This window comes from Podarcis muralis, chromosome 10 (assembly GCF_964188315.1).
Source record: "Podarcis muralis chromosome 10, rPodMur119.hap1.1, whole genome shotgun sequence".
In the NCBI taxonomy this organism is placed as follows: domain Eukaryota; kingdom Metazoa; phylum Chordata; class Lepidosauria; order Squamata; family Lacertidae; genus Podarcis; species Podarcis muralis.
In genome coordinates, this window is record NC_135664.1 from 58,742,097 (window position 1) to 58,759,436 (window position 17,340).

The 17,340-nt window shown below is 45.4% G+C and overlaps 1 protein-coding gene across 5 annotated transcripts in view; it reads left to right on the plus strand.

Annotated features, from left to right (window-relative positions):
* Positions 1-17,340, plus strand: part of WNT5B (Wnt family member 5B) — a 130,959-nt gene that overhangs the window by 104,593 nt on the left and 9,026 nt on the right. For 4 of the 5 annotated variants that reach the window (XM_028745554.2, XM_028745552.2, XM_028745553.2 and 1 more), the window contains exons 2-3: positions 7,192-7,331; positions 8,526-8,773. In XM_028745554.2, coding sequence (XP_028601387.1) covers positions 7,201-7,331; positions 8,526-8,773 — 379 coding nt within the window. In that variant the 5' untranslated portion in view covers positions 7,192-7,200. Of the gene's footprint in view, positions 1-6,773; positions 6,876-7,191; positions 7,332-8,525; positions 8,774-17,340 lie in introns of those variants that run through there. The other variant, XM_028745555.2, reaches the window with a different exon arrangement.

Below are 17,340 nucleotides of genomic sequence, written 5' to 3' on the forward strand. Positions count from 1 at the left end.
TCCAATGCGTGCTTTTCCCGAGGCAAACTCCAGTTAATGAAGTAAGTGAAGATCCAAAGGTTCAGGCTGTAAGGCTACTTTGGAAGTAAGCACCATTGGACACAAGACTTTCTTCTGAGGAAACCTACACAAGAGAGGGCATTCTAAGACAGGGGTAGTCAATGTGGTGCCCTCCAGGGTCTACAACTCCCATATACCTTGGCCATTGGCCATGCTGGCTGGGTGTGATGGATGTTGTAGTCCACAACATCTGAATGCAGCATGTTCTAATTCTGAACATTAACTAATTTATTGATAGGTCTCTTTAAAGCAGGCTTCCTCAACCTCGGCCCTCCAGATGTTTTGAGACTACAGTTCCTATCAACCCTGACCACTGGTCCTGCTAGCTAGGGATCATGGAAGTTGTAATCCAAAAACATCTGGAGGGCTGAGGTTGAGGAAGCCTGCTTTAAGGTTATGAGAGGATGAATGGAGGCTTCTTTGTTTGTGGCAGGTGGCAGGCTCAAGGCCGGGACAGGAGTTCTGGGTGAACTGATGTCCTCCAAGAGATTGTTCTAAGTGTAGAACCAAGGCCTTTATTTAGACTGGAACCCTTGTATAGGTGCCATCAAGATTTGCCAGGATTGTTATAAGGTGAAGCAAGGCAAGGTTAAATCATCACCTGCAGGGAAAGAACAGCTAAATAATGTCACTTACTATTGACAGAACTGTAACCTGACTATTTACATATTTATTCATCTATAAGTCTTGCTGACTCCATTGAGGCAGGCACAAAAGAAAATGTGCTGCAAGGATTGCTGCAAGGATTGCAGCCCCATATCAAGGGCTCCTTAACTGTCTCGTAAGGAACTTGTTGTGCTCAGCACCTCATATTTTCCTAACACAGTTTCCCCTTCCAAAACTTTATCGTTCAAACTATGAACTGGAGCTCAAGGTACATCATTTAGGCTCAAAGTCCTCAGTGTTGAAGGGTCCCTGCTCCTGAACAAGATGTTTACAGTTTTGCAGATCTCCCAAACACTTTCTTGTGGTCCAAGAAGGCTCACTTGTGTCCAGCATCCAGAAACCAGATTCTAACCCAATGTGCCTCTGAATGAACACATGCATGCAGATGCCTATACCTGGGACCGGCTGGCAATGCTTTTCAGTGACGTTGCACCATCTCTGTGCCGATTCGGCATTTATTATGGAAAAACCATCCATCCGCACGCAACTTCCTTCCTCTCTAGACAGGCAGGCAGAATTTTCCATTCTACCCATCACTTCTTTTTAAGAAAAGAAGAAATCTTAACAGAAATACACCGTTTCCCTCCTCCAGCACACATATGTAACAAACAAGGTTGGAGAGCTGGAAGAGGTACAGAATATAAGATGGGATAATGTAGCCCTGTTTTTGTCAGATGCAGATCCTGCTGTGCCTAGATAGTGTGCTTTCCTTTCCTTCGGAGAGCCAATCATACAAGGTATTTTTTGTCCCAAGGCTCATTCTGGGGCTGGCAGGTCTCACATCTGCCTGCCAGGTGTAACAGGCCATCAGGAACAGCAGGTACATCACATATGAGGCAGTGCAGCAAGCACAGCTTTGGTGCAAACAAACGCAGCAGCTTTGCTGTAGCAGCTCATAGGAATCTGAAAATAAAAATGCTTCAGCGGCCCCTGAACTCTTGAGCTTTGGTGATTGATGATTGCTGCTGGTGTTTACGAGGATATCTATGAAACGTAGTTGCTTGCATACCTTGGATTGTAAACCGATCGGTTGCAGACCAAGAATCCTGGAGAGGGAAGCTGGGCGGGGGAGAAAGAAGGGAACCTTTTGGGACCCAAATTATTGCAACAGAACTTTGGCCCCAGGGCTGATCTACATCTGTGACATCTTTCTGGAGGGACCTGGTGTGTAGAGACCATGTATATGTATGTGTGATGATGACCCAGCCTATAATTAGCAAGATGGAGCAGGGATGCTATTTAAGATGAATAAGAGGAACCACTGATCTCATTCCTGGGAACCAAAAGACTGCTCCTAAACACCAATGGTCAAACTACACTTAAAAACTTAATAGCAGCCTCATATGTGTATATGTGCCAGTGTGTTTGCATGCAATTTAGATCTGCAGTGCTGTGCTGGGGAAAGGGGAAATTGTTTCCCAATTGGAATCCCTTTCCCACAGCTATTACTTGCTCCATGGAGCAAAATATACAGGTCTCAATACGATATGTGTGTGCGTTGCCCTGCAGGGAAAATAGCAGCTTCATGAGCTTTAAAGAGGAAAAGGACACAGTGAAAAGGTTGCACAAATTCCTTAAGCACTGTGGTCCTAATTAAAATTAAGAGCAGTGTGGTGTAGTGGTTACAATCCTCGGCAAACTGAAGCGCATTGGGTGACCTTGGCCAGTCGCTGCCTCTCAGCTTAACCTACCTCAACAGGGTTGTTGTGAGGATTAAAGGAGGAGGGGAGGACCATGCCCACTACCTTGAGCTCCTTGGAAGAAAGGTGGGATATACCGGTAACTGAAATAAACAAATAAAATTCATCTCCTGTGATTGCTAGTAATACTGCAGAGCTGTGACCCTTATTTGCCCTTGGTCAGACAATGTGATTTGTCTGATTTGTAGGCATCATCTTCAGCCCATTCACCTCTCTTTTCAGAAATTAAGGTCTAGAGTGGCCATGGGTCCTACTTTACAGAAGACTGTCCTTCATTTGAAGGTGTCCTCTATTCAAGCAGTGTAGAATTGGATCTACCTATACTTCAAGGTAGTTGTAGCTGAGACAGATGTCATATATCCTTCAGCAATGTCTTTGCAGCACAGCGTTTTCACAGTTTAAACAAGGAAAGAGTTGCCTTTGGGGGTTTAATTTGAAATGAGGTTTACTTGTGTCAGATTTTGGGAAATTTTTCTATGCCTGCATTTCCCCTGGAATTTGTGCATGAGGCTTGGGGAGGTTCAGGCTTTCGGGGTCTGCTTTGGTTTTTTTACTAGAACCCTGAAATCCACATGGATGTTTGATCTATAGACTCATTCCCAAAGCAAGACCATAAACAACAACAATAATAAAAATACTATGGCTCACCTGTAAAACATCAGTTTCAGCAAACAGTCCTTTTCAAGCTGGTGTTTCATTTGATGGCTCATTCCCAAAGTAAGTCATCACTTGATTCCACAGTCATCATTCATAACTATGAGCCAACAATAAGGCTCAGCAGCAGCACCCGTTTTCTGTGCTGCAGATGAGCTGTGAAGATGAGGGTGCCTTTGAGCATGTGCAAAGTGCAATGCCACCCAAGAACCACAATTTGTGCCCATGTGTGTAAGATGGGGCAGCTTCCAGATTCTCAGGCGAACTTGAGCCCCCAAACATCTCATTGTAGAAATGAAGCACAGGATCTGTACCAGTTTAGAGACTGGAAGGGAGTATTAGGAAGTGATGCAACAGAGTCTCTGGCCACGGCTTGCCTGTGGGTTTGAGGACCTGATGTTTGGACAAGAGGAGAGCCTTTGAAGTTTTGCCTGAAGTTCCCTGAGCCGGCTCTCTCCCCCTCCATAAAGCCATTAGGCTCTGGTGGTGCCAGCCCTATCTCTTGCTCCATCTTGGCTGCTTTCCCCCACCCTCACTTACATACACAAACCTCCTGCCCTAGGGGTTGGAAGGAGGGGCAGGGCCGTGAGTGAGCGGGGTTATTACAGGGAGTCCTTTTGAAGAGGAGGTTTATTTTCGGGAGGAATTGCGGGGGAGCTGTTAGTCCCCTGCCATAGAGGCCAGGTCATTTCCGGGAAGGCTCTGCATGACAAAGGAAGGAGGTTTCACTCCCTTTGATCTGCCTTCGCCGGACCATGCGCTGCACACCTGCTAGCGAGCCGCCACCATGCTCTCTGGAAGGGGAGCAGAAGTGCCTCTGGGGCGCCCCCTGATGGGCTAATACCAAATGGCTTGGAGCCATCCCTTGGGGCTCAGTTAAGCCCCACCCCGCAACGATACTCCATCATTGTCTTCATCGGCTGCCTCTTTATAATGTGTGAAGCCCTCTCATTCCTAATCAGACTATCTAACCGGGTTTTATCAGTTCTCTCTCTCTGACAGTGCATTTCCAAAACCCTGCTAATAACTAGAGATCCCTGGGATTGACCCTGCATGCATTTGGCTGCAACCCCTCCTCTTCCAATATTCACACAGTGCATTCAGAAGTTAAGTCCCATTGAGTTTAATGGGATAGTTTAATGGGAGTTTAATGGTAGGTAAGCATAGGATTGCAGCCACATCTGAGGTAGGAAAAGAAGGGTTTGCCCCCTCTTCCCTACTCCTTCAGTGTGCTACTCTGAGCAATTGGTGTGCTTGTATTATCTCCCACAATCAGAAAGTGCACCAGTGAGCATATTTGTTGTCTTACAAGGAAGGGATGGGAAGCCTGTGACCCTTCAGATCAGCCTTGCCCAACCTGGTGCCCTTCAGATGTCTTGAACTGCAAATCCCATCAGCCTCAGCCAGTATGGCTAACTGTCAGGGATGATGAGAATTGTAGTCAGACAACATTAGGCGGTCCCAAGGTTTTATATGCCTGATTTCAGGGCGAGTTATGGGTCTGGTGCACTTTAAAGGTCTATGTAAATTTCCTGCTATGGCAACAGCCCTAAAGGACTGTAGGATCCAGTAAAGAGTTCCCATTCAAAGCTCAGTATGGACACAGTCATGCACCCTCCCTAAACTAAGTATGAATTCCAGTGTTGAAAGTGACATGGCTATTGAGTGCCCCATATCCATGTCTCTGCTGGTGGAGCTGAGCTCTTTTGATGAGTTACTGCCAAATTAGTGGATTGCACCAATTTGGGTTTGAGCTGACTTAAAATGTCACAAATGATCCTGTGAAACCTGCTCCCCCCCCCCCATGCAGCTTCCATAAGAGTAGTCATGCTAAAATAGTGAAGTATTGTGGCATCTTAAAAACTAGCATTTATTGTGGCTGAAGCTTTTGTGGGCTAGAGTCCACTTCACCAAATGCATGCTAAAGTGAACTCTAGGCTACAGAAGTTTACACTATAATAAATTTGTTAATTTTTAAGGTGCCACAAATCTTCAGGTACTTCTGAAGAGATGTGATGATTTACAAAACACAGTTTTCTAAATGAGTCATTTTCCACAATAGTCAGAAAGCCCATCTTTAAATATAATCTATCTATCTGGAGAATTTGTGTTACTCTTGACACAATAAATCCGTTAATATTTAAGGTGCCCTAAGCCCCTTTGTTTTGTTTTTACAAATCTTCAGATACTCCTGAAAGGGCAGAAATGATTTACAAAACTTTCAAACACAACTCTCAAAGTGGATGATTTGCCAAGATAGTCAGAAGGCATGTGCTGTTGTTTTTAAATATATGCAGAAATTGTGTTACTCTTGACACAAAGGGTAAGAGATAACAGGAGCAGTAACACAATCTTATGCAGCCTTCTTGACAAAAGGATGTTCCTTCCAGTATGAACGAAAGGGGGGTGGGGTGGGGGACCATGAAAGAGATCTCCTCTCCACCTCCACCCTCCAGTTAATTTTTAAACAAGAGTTGGCTCATACTTTCCTGGAAGTTTTGCCTATTGACTTGAAGAACCTACCCACCCCCCTTGGCTAATCTGGTTGTGCATGGTAGCAAGGGAAGAACACTCTGCAGGTGTTCAGACATTCTCCTCTTTATTATGAACTAATTAATTGTGCTGACGTTAAAATATCTTCCAGGGACGATCCTTTGCCCCCAAATTAAGCCTTGCCAATGGGATCTCTTTGAAAGGAAGTGAGCAAGTTTTCTAGCGATCTGGTCTGTAAAGATGACATCCTTCCAGCCTCCTTCTCCATGTGTGTGTTTTGGGGTGGAGTTGATGATTAGCCATGAGAGGAGCAGGGGAAGTTTCTCTGTTCTCTCCCCCCCCCCCATTTTAGTGTACTGCTCTTCTTGTTTCTCCTCCTCCTCCTTTACCTCCCTTTTTCTCTGCGGGAGGTCAGGCCTGCTCCAAATGATCCGCATCACACAATCCAAGAGATGTGATGCCTCAAAGCATTTTGGCACACAAACCGAGGCTGCACCTCAGCATCCCTTGCAACCACTGCAAAAAGTAGCCTGGGGTGCAATTTCTAGATTGCATATTGTCAAGCCAGGTGTGCCACTGTCTTAAGTGTGTTGCCATGCTAGGCAACTGCATGAGTTGCTTTTGTGTAATGGGGTCAGCAGCCCTTGTAGGATTTAAACTGAGCCAGGGCTCACCCCAGAGTCTCCTTTCACCACTGTGATGTGCCTAGTAATAGTAAGCTGGAGATGAAGACCTTTCCAGGAAGATAGAAGGCTTTGAGAATGCCAGGTGGTACCGGATCTGCCTCGTATCCATTTCTCCATATTCTGGGACTGTGTTAACCATTGCGCTGTTCACTAGAAGGAAATTAGCTCAAATCTACTCACCTCTGGGGGGTTAACCACCTGAGGGAAAAGCAGCCCCGAAGTGCTCTTAACCATTTTAGCCTCAAGGAACAAGAAAATACAGAGTTAAGGAGGAAGAATTATGTGTAAGTCAAAAGCTGGCACAGCTAACATTTCAGCACCTGCGTCCAAAAAGGGATGCTGTGTAACTTGAAAGCTTGCTGCAAGACCAGCCGGAAAGTACGCCTTGATTTTAAGGGCCCCCTTTAACCTCCCCACCTTTTCACACTTTGCTCATTTTTAACTAGTACCAGACCTCTCGTTTTTGTCGCCACTTCCCCTCCCCGCCCTACCCTTTGATGCATGCCCTGCTTTATGAATCATCCCGCCAGCCCTCCAGAGGAATTCCCTCACTTGCTTTGTGTCTCTCTCTAGTCCTCCTAGCCAAGAAGTGAATGCCTCTGAGCATGTGCAGTCTGTAAGTGGAATATACTGCCACGGTTCGTGCTACCCACCGGCCTCTCCCATCTCCGTGGGTGGGTGGAGATGCAGAAGGGTGGGCGCCCTGGGAGAAGATCTCCGGCGCGTCTCCAAGCCCAGCAGGTCTCCAGAGACGCCCTGCGCGGTGGCTGGGGAGAGGGGGCGGCGGAGAGCAAGCGAGCGGCCAGCCTCCCTGCTGCTGCTGCTGCAGAGATCCCTCCTTCCCTCCCACCTCGCCGGAGCTGCTGCGCCCCCCTCCCTCCTCCTCCTCCCTCTCCCCTCCTTTTCATTCCCTTCCCTTCCTTGTCTTGCAGGGAGCCCTGATGTGTCTCAGCCTGGCCGGGCAAAGACGCGGGAGCCGCGGGAAGCGCACCATGCCCGGGACGCGGCTGATCCTCAGCCTGACTCTCCTCTGCGGCTGCACGCAGCTTCTGGTCGAGGCCAGCTCCTGGTGGTGAGTGAGACCCAACGGGCGATGCCCGACTCACTTTTTCTCCCCTTTGTCCTGTGTTTGCGTGTTTTTTGGAGGGGGCCCCGAGGAATGGTGAGGGAAGAATCCGGGCACGAAAAGGGACGCCTTCTCTCTCCAGCATCACCAGCACCTCCGCACTCACTCCCCGGGGACGGATAACGCACGTGGAGTTTCCTCCTGGCCTTAGTTAGAGGCTGTGGTGGGGACTTGGGATTTGGGGGAAGTCGTTTAACTGCCCCTCCCGTTCCTGGTTTTAACAGCATCTTTTGCAGACTCTCTCTCCAGTTCGCCACTCGGAAGACACCCAGTGCGCGCCTTGGGAGCAGTGTGTGTTGTTGGCGCCTTGTCTTTTCTGCAGCAAAAATCTCTTTTTAGGAAAAAGCCCCTTTGAAAGTACTTCTGATAAGTAAGGGGAACGGACTGAAAAAGCACATTCCCCCCTCTCAATAGATGCGACGGACTAGCTACGCTTTCCTCTTTGGGCTTTTTCATTTTCTCCTTTGCGTCCATCGTTGTCCTGCCCGGTCTAAGTGACACCCTCAGTTCCGAGCGCATCTCCTGGAAATTAGTTCCGTTGTAACCAGTAGGAGTTTTTACTTCCAAGGACTTAAAAATTGCCAGCATTTGTGGAGAACTCGCATGAAAGGGCGGCAGGGTCTATGTTGTGACTTTCTGTCACTTTCTGGGCAGCGCCTGGCACTCTTCTGTTATTAAACCAAAAGTCCACATGGAGACTGTTTTTTTCCAAAGCTCAGAGCAAGGCAGGCATTTCCTGATGAGAGACCCTAAAGTGGTGTTTGGTGGGGGGGGGTGTGCTGTCGGTTCCTGATCAGTTGTAGGAAACTGTTGGTTCTCCCATTTAATTAATTCCAGAAGTGTGGCTGTGTTAGTTTATGCATCCGATGTAGGAGACTGGTGCCTTTTAAAGGGGGGGGGGGCTAGTTAGCTACTTTGAATCATCTTCCCCAATTAGGGAAGTCTCTGCCACTTGGCTCTTAAGAGGTCTCTTTGTGAGTTCCCCAAGCAGGGTCCCTTCCAGCCCTCTCCACATTCTGTTGGAAAGACAAAGCCTCAAAAGCCAAATTGCGGCTGCAAGAGACAGACAAGACAGAGAGACAGAGAGCTGGCCTGAGATTGGATTGATTGATTCATCATGGTGTTGGTTTCTCATTCCAGGTCATTGGCTATGAACCCAATCCAGAGACCTGAGATGTACATCATTGGCGCCCAGCCCGTGTGCAGCCAGCTGCCAGGGCTTTCCCCGGGGCAGAGGAAGCTGTGCCAACTTTACCAAGAGCACATGGTGTACATTGGTGAGGGGGCCAAGAACGCCATCAAGGAGTGCCAGTACCAGTTCCGGCAGAGACGGTGGAATTGCAGCACAGTGGACAACACGTCTGTGTTCGGCAGGGTCATGAGTATAGGTAAGTGAGGGTCCAGGATGGAGAGGGTGGGGTGGTGGTTCTAAGGATCATGGAAGGTGTGGTGGAGATGAGAAGGTGTGGACTGGGAGGCGTCAAGAGCAACACCTGGGGGAAATGGGGCTCCCAAGAGCAGAGGTATCTACAACAAGAGTGATGGTTGGGAAACCTGCAATCCTTCATAGGTTGCTGGACTCCAGTTCCCATCAGCCAGCACAGTCCAGTGGTCAAGGATGATGGGGAGTTCAGGAATCCACCTAGTACTCATGGGAAAATGTGGCGTGATCTTTTAGAGTAACCAAATGAAACTCGTAACACATGGCAAACTAAAAGTCTGTCATTTCATCAGGACAAGCTATTTGTTGTTTACTGTTGCAATAATTGTTTTCTCAAAATTTATCTTCTGTACCATGAAAATAAATAATTTTTTTTTAAAAAAAGGATGATGGGGAGTTGTAGTCTGGCAACATCTGGAGGGTCATAGACTCCCCATCATTGCATTAAGAGGCTGGGTAAAGCAGTAGAAGTGAGTGGGGTCCACCATTAAGGCTAGAGCTACTTTGAGGATATCATCACCTGAGTATAAGGAAGTAGGAAGGCGATTTGCACACGGGTGCAAGCATGGTGCACCAACGAGAAGAGAGATAGGTTGTAGGTGGCATGAGTATCACATGCAGAATGGAGCAAATGGTGTTAAAAAGTCATGGGAAAGCCAGTTTGTATGAGAAAGACGGGGGAGCAGGTGGAAAGTAAAGGGGAACCAGCTAGCTTCCGGGTAGCACTGGTTGGAGAAAGGAAATGAGATAAGATGAATGCCAAGGGGAAATGGTTGTGGGTGGTTTGTAGAGCCCGGGAAACCTGCATGGAAGAAAAGGGTGTGATTTCATATAGTGCTTGATCAAGTGCTTGAGGAGTAGCAAAGATATAGTGATAGATACAGTACTTTCAAAGACCAATCAATCCTTAATTCTGCTGTGCCCGATTTAAAGTCTTCCCCTCCCTCTTTCAATGTATCTAAGCATAACAGATCTCACTCTTGCCTCAGGCTTCACTATTAAAGAAATCCCTAAAACGGGCTTCCTCAACCTCAGCCCTCCAGATGTTTTGAGACTACAATTTCCATCATCCCTGACCACTGGTCCTGCTAGCTAGGGATCATGGGAGTTGTAGGCCAAAAACATCTGGAGGGCTGAGGTTGAGGAAGCCTGCCCTAAAGCATTGATCAAAGATATACCTTGAGTTACAGCTCACTACCTTTTTGAATACAAAGGACAAATGGACTGAACCGAAACTGTGAGTCATTGAAACTTGTCTGTAACACCCTGCTGGTCAATGTGTCATGTACTAGAAGTGTAAAAAGGTTTTCTGATTAGAGATGGTATTGTCTGAAATGACTAAAACATTTGCATTGGAAAACCTCCCTTGTTTCCTCTAACTACATAGAGCAGCTACCTTTGCATTCTGCCTGATGAAAAGTTATGTGAAGCTTCAAGAGTGACATGCTAGAAATCAGTCCCACAAGAAAAGAACCCACTGCCAGTCAGGGCTTCCAATTGTGTGATACATTCCTTTATGTACTGCACAGGTGTGCAGTATATGCACTGTTTTGGAAATGGCACCTTGTGGAAAGTGGACCTAAGGGATCGTTGCGTTGCTTGCTGTCTTACCTGCTTTGTATCTCTTTAGGTGCTTATTGGTCACAATATTTAAAATCAGATGCACTCAAAAGTGTCCAGAAGACGTAAGCTCTGCATCCAAACAACTGACCTCTCATTCTAAATGTGTTGGGGAAATGCACTCTGTACATTGCTCAGAGTCACCGTTACTGGATGTGCTTATCATTATCATTGAACCTGGTTCCATGATTAAGCTCTGGCTGTATCTACGCTATTGGGAGGGGTTCTAGAACGTCCCTGGGTATATTATTCAGTTATCCACCTGTTTGGAGGGTCAACACACATCTGGAACTTGGGGTGGAGAAGCAGGTTGAAGGTTCCTGCAGAACAGCAGTGTATGGGTCCCATGCTGTGAAATAATCTTACAGCAGAGATTTGGATGGCATCCTCCTTGTTTTTGACTTTCAGGCGTCTCTCAAAGACGCTGTTTAAGCATAGAGGTATTTGCAGCTGTTTACGTTTTATTTTTGATCAGCCAGTCACCTTAATGATTATCTGCATTTTTAAAAATGGTCTTTTAAGTTTTTATGTTGTACATCAACCTGATATTTTATGATATGGCAGTATAGAAATGCTTTTATAAACAAATAATGCAAGTGAAGTCTGCAACCCACTGATCTCTCTTCCTTTAGTTTTCTCTCTGTGTTGTCGGATTACTCAGATAGGGAAGCCTTATTTGGAAATTCCACTTCATTGTCTTACAAAACCCACAGACAATTTGTGCCCTACTTGCCTTCTCTCATCTCCAAAATATGACATGCAGTCCCTTTGCTTCATGGGGCAAGGAAGGAGGGGAGGCTGAGGAATCGCTTTGCTTTCTTTCTCCATCAGTGGAATCCTGGAACCTGCCCACCATGAGAATATGGGGCATCTCCAGGGTGCCATCTGCCCTGCAGTAAAGAGGTTCATTGACAGGCCATTTCAATACTTGAACTGAGGTGTGAGGTGGAGACATTGTTCCAAACCCTTTTGAAATGCAACCCTCCGCTGGCAAGAAATGGGGAAATCCGGGCTCAGGTTTGATGTGTCCACTGTGAGGATAATAAAGGAAAGGTGTTAAAAACTACAGACTCCTTTTCTCAGGGTTTTCCCAGAGCTGGAAAAGGCCCCTTGCAAGGCAGCAATATATTCCTTCAGAAATTCTCTTTAACATTCAGAGGAATTGAAGTATGTTTTGAGAAAAGGTGGTTGTAGCCTTTTAGAGTATTTATTTCTCACTGATAAACCTCCTCTTTGTAATCAGTTTCCTGGTTTAGGATACCTACATTTGATTGGATGGCTCTCATTGGTTAATTAAACATCAGCAATAATGGGCCATGTTTTAATTTTGAGGATATTTTAGGGAAATGCCAGTTATCTTACAATATCTTTCATTGTTCCCCAATAATTAATAATTAGACTGAAATCCTATAGCAGGGAATAAGTCCTATTAAGCTCAAAGGGAGTCACTTCTGCTCTGTGTAGATGTGAGCAGTTAATCACTTACATCCAGATTCCCTTCCAGACAATGAGCTGAAAGTGGATTAAATTCACAACAAAAATGTAACAATATTATAAACTATAAACACACACACTTTTTGTTTAAAATAATATTTAATGAGTGTGTGTGTGTATGTATCTGTTTTTCAGTCCTTTTAGCATCTGTAATTTAAATTCAAAATCTACAAGGGCTAGGCTACAGATTACAGTGAAACTTCTTGCTGTACTTTCTATTCCCCACAGGGACATTTACAAGTGAATGTTATAAATGTTTACTCTGAAGCAAGTCCCCACTGAGTTCTGTGATTACAACATACCTAAGATGTTTTCAGAGTCTCTTGTCTCTAATCCCATTGGAGATAAGTAGATCTAAGCGTATGATCCTAAGTGCATTTGCTTGGGGATAACTTAAGAGTGAGGCAACAGGGACCAAATGAACATCAGAGGTCATCTATATTGTCAATTATTCAAATAACATTAGGTTACACAATGTTTTCCTTTAAGTTTCCATAGCTCAGTGGTACAGCATCTGCTTCACATGCAGAAGGTTCCAGGTTCAATCCCTGGCACCTGAAATATCCCCTGTCTGTGGCCCCGGAGAGCAGCTCTCAGTGAAGACAATCCTGAACTAGAGAGTTGATAGTGTTGAGAGACAATCTTGTGCAGTAGTTAGCATGTTCAACTAGAACTTGCCAGACCAGGGTTCAGATGTTCAGCTGTGAAGCTCGCTAGGTGAGCTTAGGCCATTCACTGCCTCTTAGCCTAACCTTACCTCTCAGTGTTGTGGATGAAAGGGAGATATGGGGAGGGAGAGGCAAGTATGGTTACCTTGAGCTCTTTGAGGGAAAGGTGGGATACAGAAATGTAATAATAAACAACAATGAAACACGTTTACAATAAATTATACATAAGATTATTTATTAGTTGTTTTATTAAGTAAAAATATTTATATACTGATTTTCTCTTAAAATGTCCCAGCTGGTTTACAATAAAAAGTTCCTCATTATTTAATCATTAAAAAATACAATAATGCAATTTGATCAGCAGAAACTCTGACTGGCTGAAACAATTCATATAATTCCTGTAAGCTACATGGGATATATGTGCATAGCAGCCAATGCTGATTACCTAGGAATTCGCATAGCAGACTAGGAATTTTTCCAGGAACATGAAGGAGTGTGTGTGTATGTATGCAGGGCTGGTACTGTCCATATAAGCCTTATGTAAATAAATGCATGCACATGGGTTTTGCAAGCCATTCTTGTATCACAATAGAATCTTGCAAAACCCCTGTGTGTGTAAGTATATATGTATTTACATACAGTACTTATAGGATGACCTACAACAAGTTCTCAGGGTGGCTCAGGCCAAGAAGTAAAACAATTAACAATTCAATAACGGTTGAAAGCAAAGAAGTATAAATGCAGCATAAAAAACAGTCATGGAGGATAAGACCAGCTTAAAGTTAGGACTGATTAAAAGACCTGATGAAAATAAAAAGGTGCCAGAATATCACCAGAGATCAGTGCCTGGTGAGCTTCCTTGAGGAGGGCATTACTTAGCTGGAGTGGCATCAGGGAAAAGGCCCATTGCCACCTTCCATGCCTCACTCAGAAGGGAGTTCTTGGGGAAAGCACATCTAAAGAGGATACTTCCAGAGGAGCACATTCTTTTGCATGTGGTGAGAATTCTTCTTTAAGAGCTTCCGCATGATTATATGCACCAGGAGTGGGGAACCTTTTTAGTTGTTGTTGTTGTTGAGGGCCACATTCCTTAGGTCAGAACTTTCTAACCTCTTCATGTTGTTGACACACTTTTTAGACATGCATCATTTCATGACACAGTAATGCAGTTTTACTAGCAAACCGGAGGTTAGATTAATCCCTTTCCAGCCCTGGGAGGAGTGTGGGGAGCATTTGTGCGACACACCTACATGCTGCAGCCGATACACTAACATGTCGCATCACACAGTTTGAAAAGCTCTGCCTTAGGAGTTAATTTGTCAGGGGCCTGGGCCGCATTGCCATTTGTGAACTGGACTGAAACCAGCAGTGGTTGGGTACTGAGTAAAAAATGAGTTGGGAAACACTTCCTGCCCTCTCTTTTCTCACTCTCTGCTAACCACTTTCCCCACTCTTTTCTTCCTCACCCAGCAGGCTACTGGGGAATTCTTGCCAGACCCAAAGGTCTGAACTGATCTCCAGCAGCGGAGTTTGGAAATTAAGTCGAGGGCCACATACAATTAACCCAAGGATTGCAGGTTGCCCACCTGTGACATATGTTGTTGTTGTTTAGTTGTTTAGTCGTGTCCGACTCTTCGTGACCCCATGGACCAGAGCACGCCAGGCACGCCTGTCTTCCACTGCCTCCCGCAGTTTGGTCAAACTCATACTGGTAGCTTCGAGAACACTATCCAACCATCTCGTCCTCTGTCGTCCCCTTCTCCTTGTGCCCTCCATCTTTTCCAACATCAGGGTCTTTTCCAGGGAGTCTTCTCTTCTCATGAGGTGGCCAAAGTATTGGAGTGTCAGCTTCAGGATCTGTCCTTCCAGTGAGCACTCAGGGCTGATTTCCTTAAGAATGGATAGGTTTGTTCTTCTTGCAGTCCATGGGACTCTCAAGAGTCTCCTGCAGCACCACCTGTGACATATACTCCACTTGAATGTTGCACCTTGCTTAGCTGCTCAAAGAACTTAAAAACAGTAAGGAGAGCCCTGCTGTATCCGACCCAAAGCCTGACTTTTTCTGTTCAGCATTCTTCTTTCCAGCAGTAGCATTCTGGGGAGCTGACAAAGTAGGATATGAAGGCAACAGCACTTCCCTCTTGGTTATTCCTGAGAATCTGGTAGTTACGAGCACACTGCCTCTTTGTGGCTAATAGCCGTGATAGGAACTCTTTCAAATCCCTGAACAATTTCAGTGTTTATTTTACTTCCAAATATCCCGCAGGACATATTTCTTTCCTTTGCCTTCTTGAGGCGGCTGAGAATGAAGCAGAATGGTAGGAGCCACAATAAAAATGTGACGTGAATACTTACAGTTTAGCATGATTCAGCCACTGCAGGAGGCCTCTTTCAACCAGGGCTGTGTAGTGCCAATAACTGAGCAGATCCACACACATCCTGGCTTATATGGAGCCCAGCCTGTCCTTTGTTGTATCCAAAGCATGGAGTCAATAAGAGGTCCCAAGGGAAGTCAACTCAAAGGAACAAGGATGAGAGGATGTCTGATGAAGTAAAGGAATCATAAACCATCTGTCTCCCTGCTGTCATTTCTACCCAAAGATACCAAAACTTTGAGTAATCATAAGGCATATCTGAGGGGAGGAGTGACACATTCTCACTCCTTTTAAGATCAGCAAATTCAAACAACAACACACAGCTAAAGTGGTTGCTCTGTCCATAGCAACAGCAAAATCTCAATATGGTGCATTCTAGGGTGCATTCTTGGGCTCCAGTGCACATACAGAATTATGCACAAGCTGAGATTGCTCCCGTACACAGATAGTGATTCACACACAAAACTTTCCCTAACATTCATCCAGGGCAGCTCCTGCTCATATGGAGCTCTGTGCACAAACACATAACTTTGGATCTGAATGCTAGTGTCAATATTGAGTAATACTATTATTGTGGGATATTTGCCAACTGGTTTCCTGTTGGAACTGGCAGGAGACGGGGAAGTTAGGATTTGGATTTGGGGCGAAAATGGGCTTGGCGGTGTCAGATCTGGGTGTCAGATGTGTGTTTAAACCCAGATCTGCCACAAATCACATAAACAATGGGGTGGGTGGGTGTGTGTGTGTGTGTGAGAGAGAGAGAGAGCGCGCAGATTGAAGGAGCAAGTGTTGCCTGAGGGTGGGAGCTGGTTGTTACCCTCTCCTGTGGCATACAACCTTGGTTCATTTTTCACCACTAGTTTCAGAAGCCCCGGGGGCAGAAAAAAAGCCTGGGGAGAGGGACTAGAGGGATGTAAATATATGGGTTGGCGTGGAGGAGGCTTCAGTGTGGCTAGAGTGGTGGATTCAGAGATAGACCCAGGCTCAATCCCCCACCCCTTCAGCTATGAAGTTTGGCCTATCTTTCAGTCTAACCTAATTCACAGGGAGAGGGAAGAGAGTACTGTAAGATCGTACTGGAGGAAGGATCTGGAAAAAGTATACACTAAGCTGGACCGAATCCTTTCCCGCTTACTTTCTATGTGATTTTCACAGATGCACGTAAGCAAATGGATCTGTTGTTGTAAGTTCCTGTGGTTTCGCCCCAAAGGAGCCTGACCAACCTTCTGGTCTTAGAGTAAGATGGAGGGTGGGACTTATCATTATCTATAAAGGTTGTCTGTGGAATTGTCTGGAAAGAGGGGAGAGGACTCAGTGAGAACATAACAAGAGCCCTGCCAGATCAGAGCAAAAGCCCATCTAGTCAAGCATCCTGTTCTTACTGTGGCTAGACAAGTGCATGCGGGAAGATCACAAGCAGGACTTGAGTGCAGCAACACTCTTCTAATTTGTGACTCCCAGCAACTGGTAGAAGAGCATAAGAAGAGGCTGCTGAATTGGGCCAAGGGCATCTAATCCCAACACTGTTCTCACAGTGGAAAACAAATCAAGGGGCCCTCCAGACATCCTTTTTATTGCTCATTCATGATTATTTATGCTTAGGATAGTATCAGGGCAGTTATACACAATCCTATTTTCAATACTGCAAAAGCTTTGTGGCAGAAATACAGCTTCATTTCCAGTTGGTGCATAGCTTCTTGCTGAAATCCTGTAACTTTTTATATCACAAATGTTCCAGGGTTTTGTTGTGGTTGTGCTTTAGTACAAGAAAGTGCCCCTTCAGACGGCAATCATGTGGTAACATTGGAGAAGCATCGTGGAACAACTAATAAAGTGGAATAATTTGTAGACAGTCCAGTATAAATCCACCACCAATTTACTGTTATTTTATCAATGGCATATTACAGAATACACCTGCAAAACAGAAAAAGGCACCAGTCCAGAGATGCCCCCAAAAGAAACTTGACAGCCCTTATATTAGCTAAGGTAGAAATTAATTTTGGGTGGTGTGCTATGCAAATAGTCAGTAGAACCCAAATTGAGTTATTTTACCTAGCAGTTGGGGGGATTTTCCTTCAGAGAATAGAGTCTCATCTTCAGTTGGTACAAAATTCTGAACTTACATATGTTTTCTCAGAAGATGTATGGGTTTAGGGCAGTATATAAATAAAATAAATCCGTAAGCCCTACCACATACACTGCATACAGTGGGACTTACTCCCAGGTAATTGTGTATGATTGCAGATGCACTGAAGGGGTCAGAACTAAGAACTGTTGTAGGTGATTCCCACACTGAACTTACTCCCATGGAGGGATGATGGCCTGGACAATTAAATGTGTGAGCAATATAGAACTGC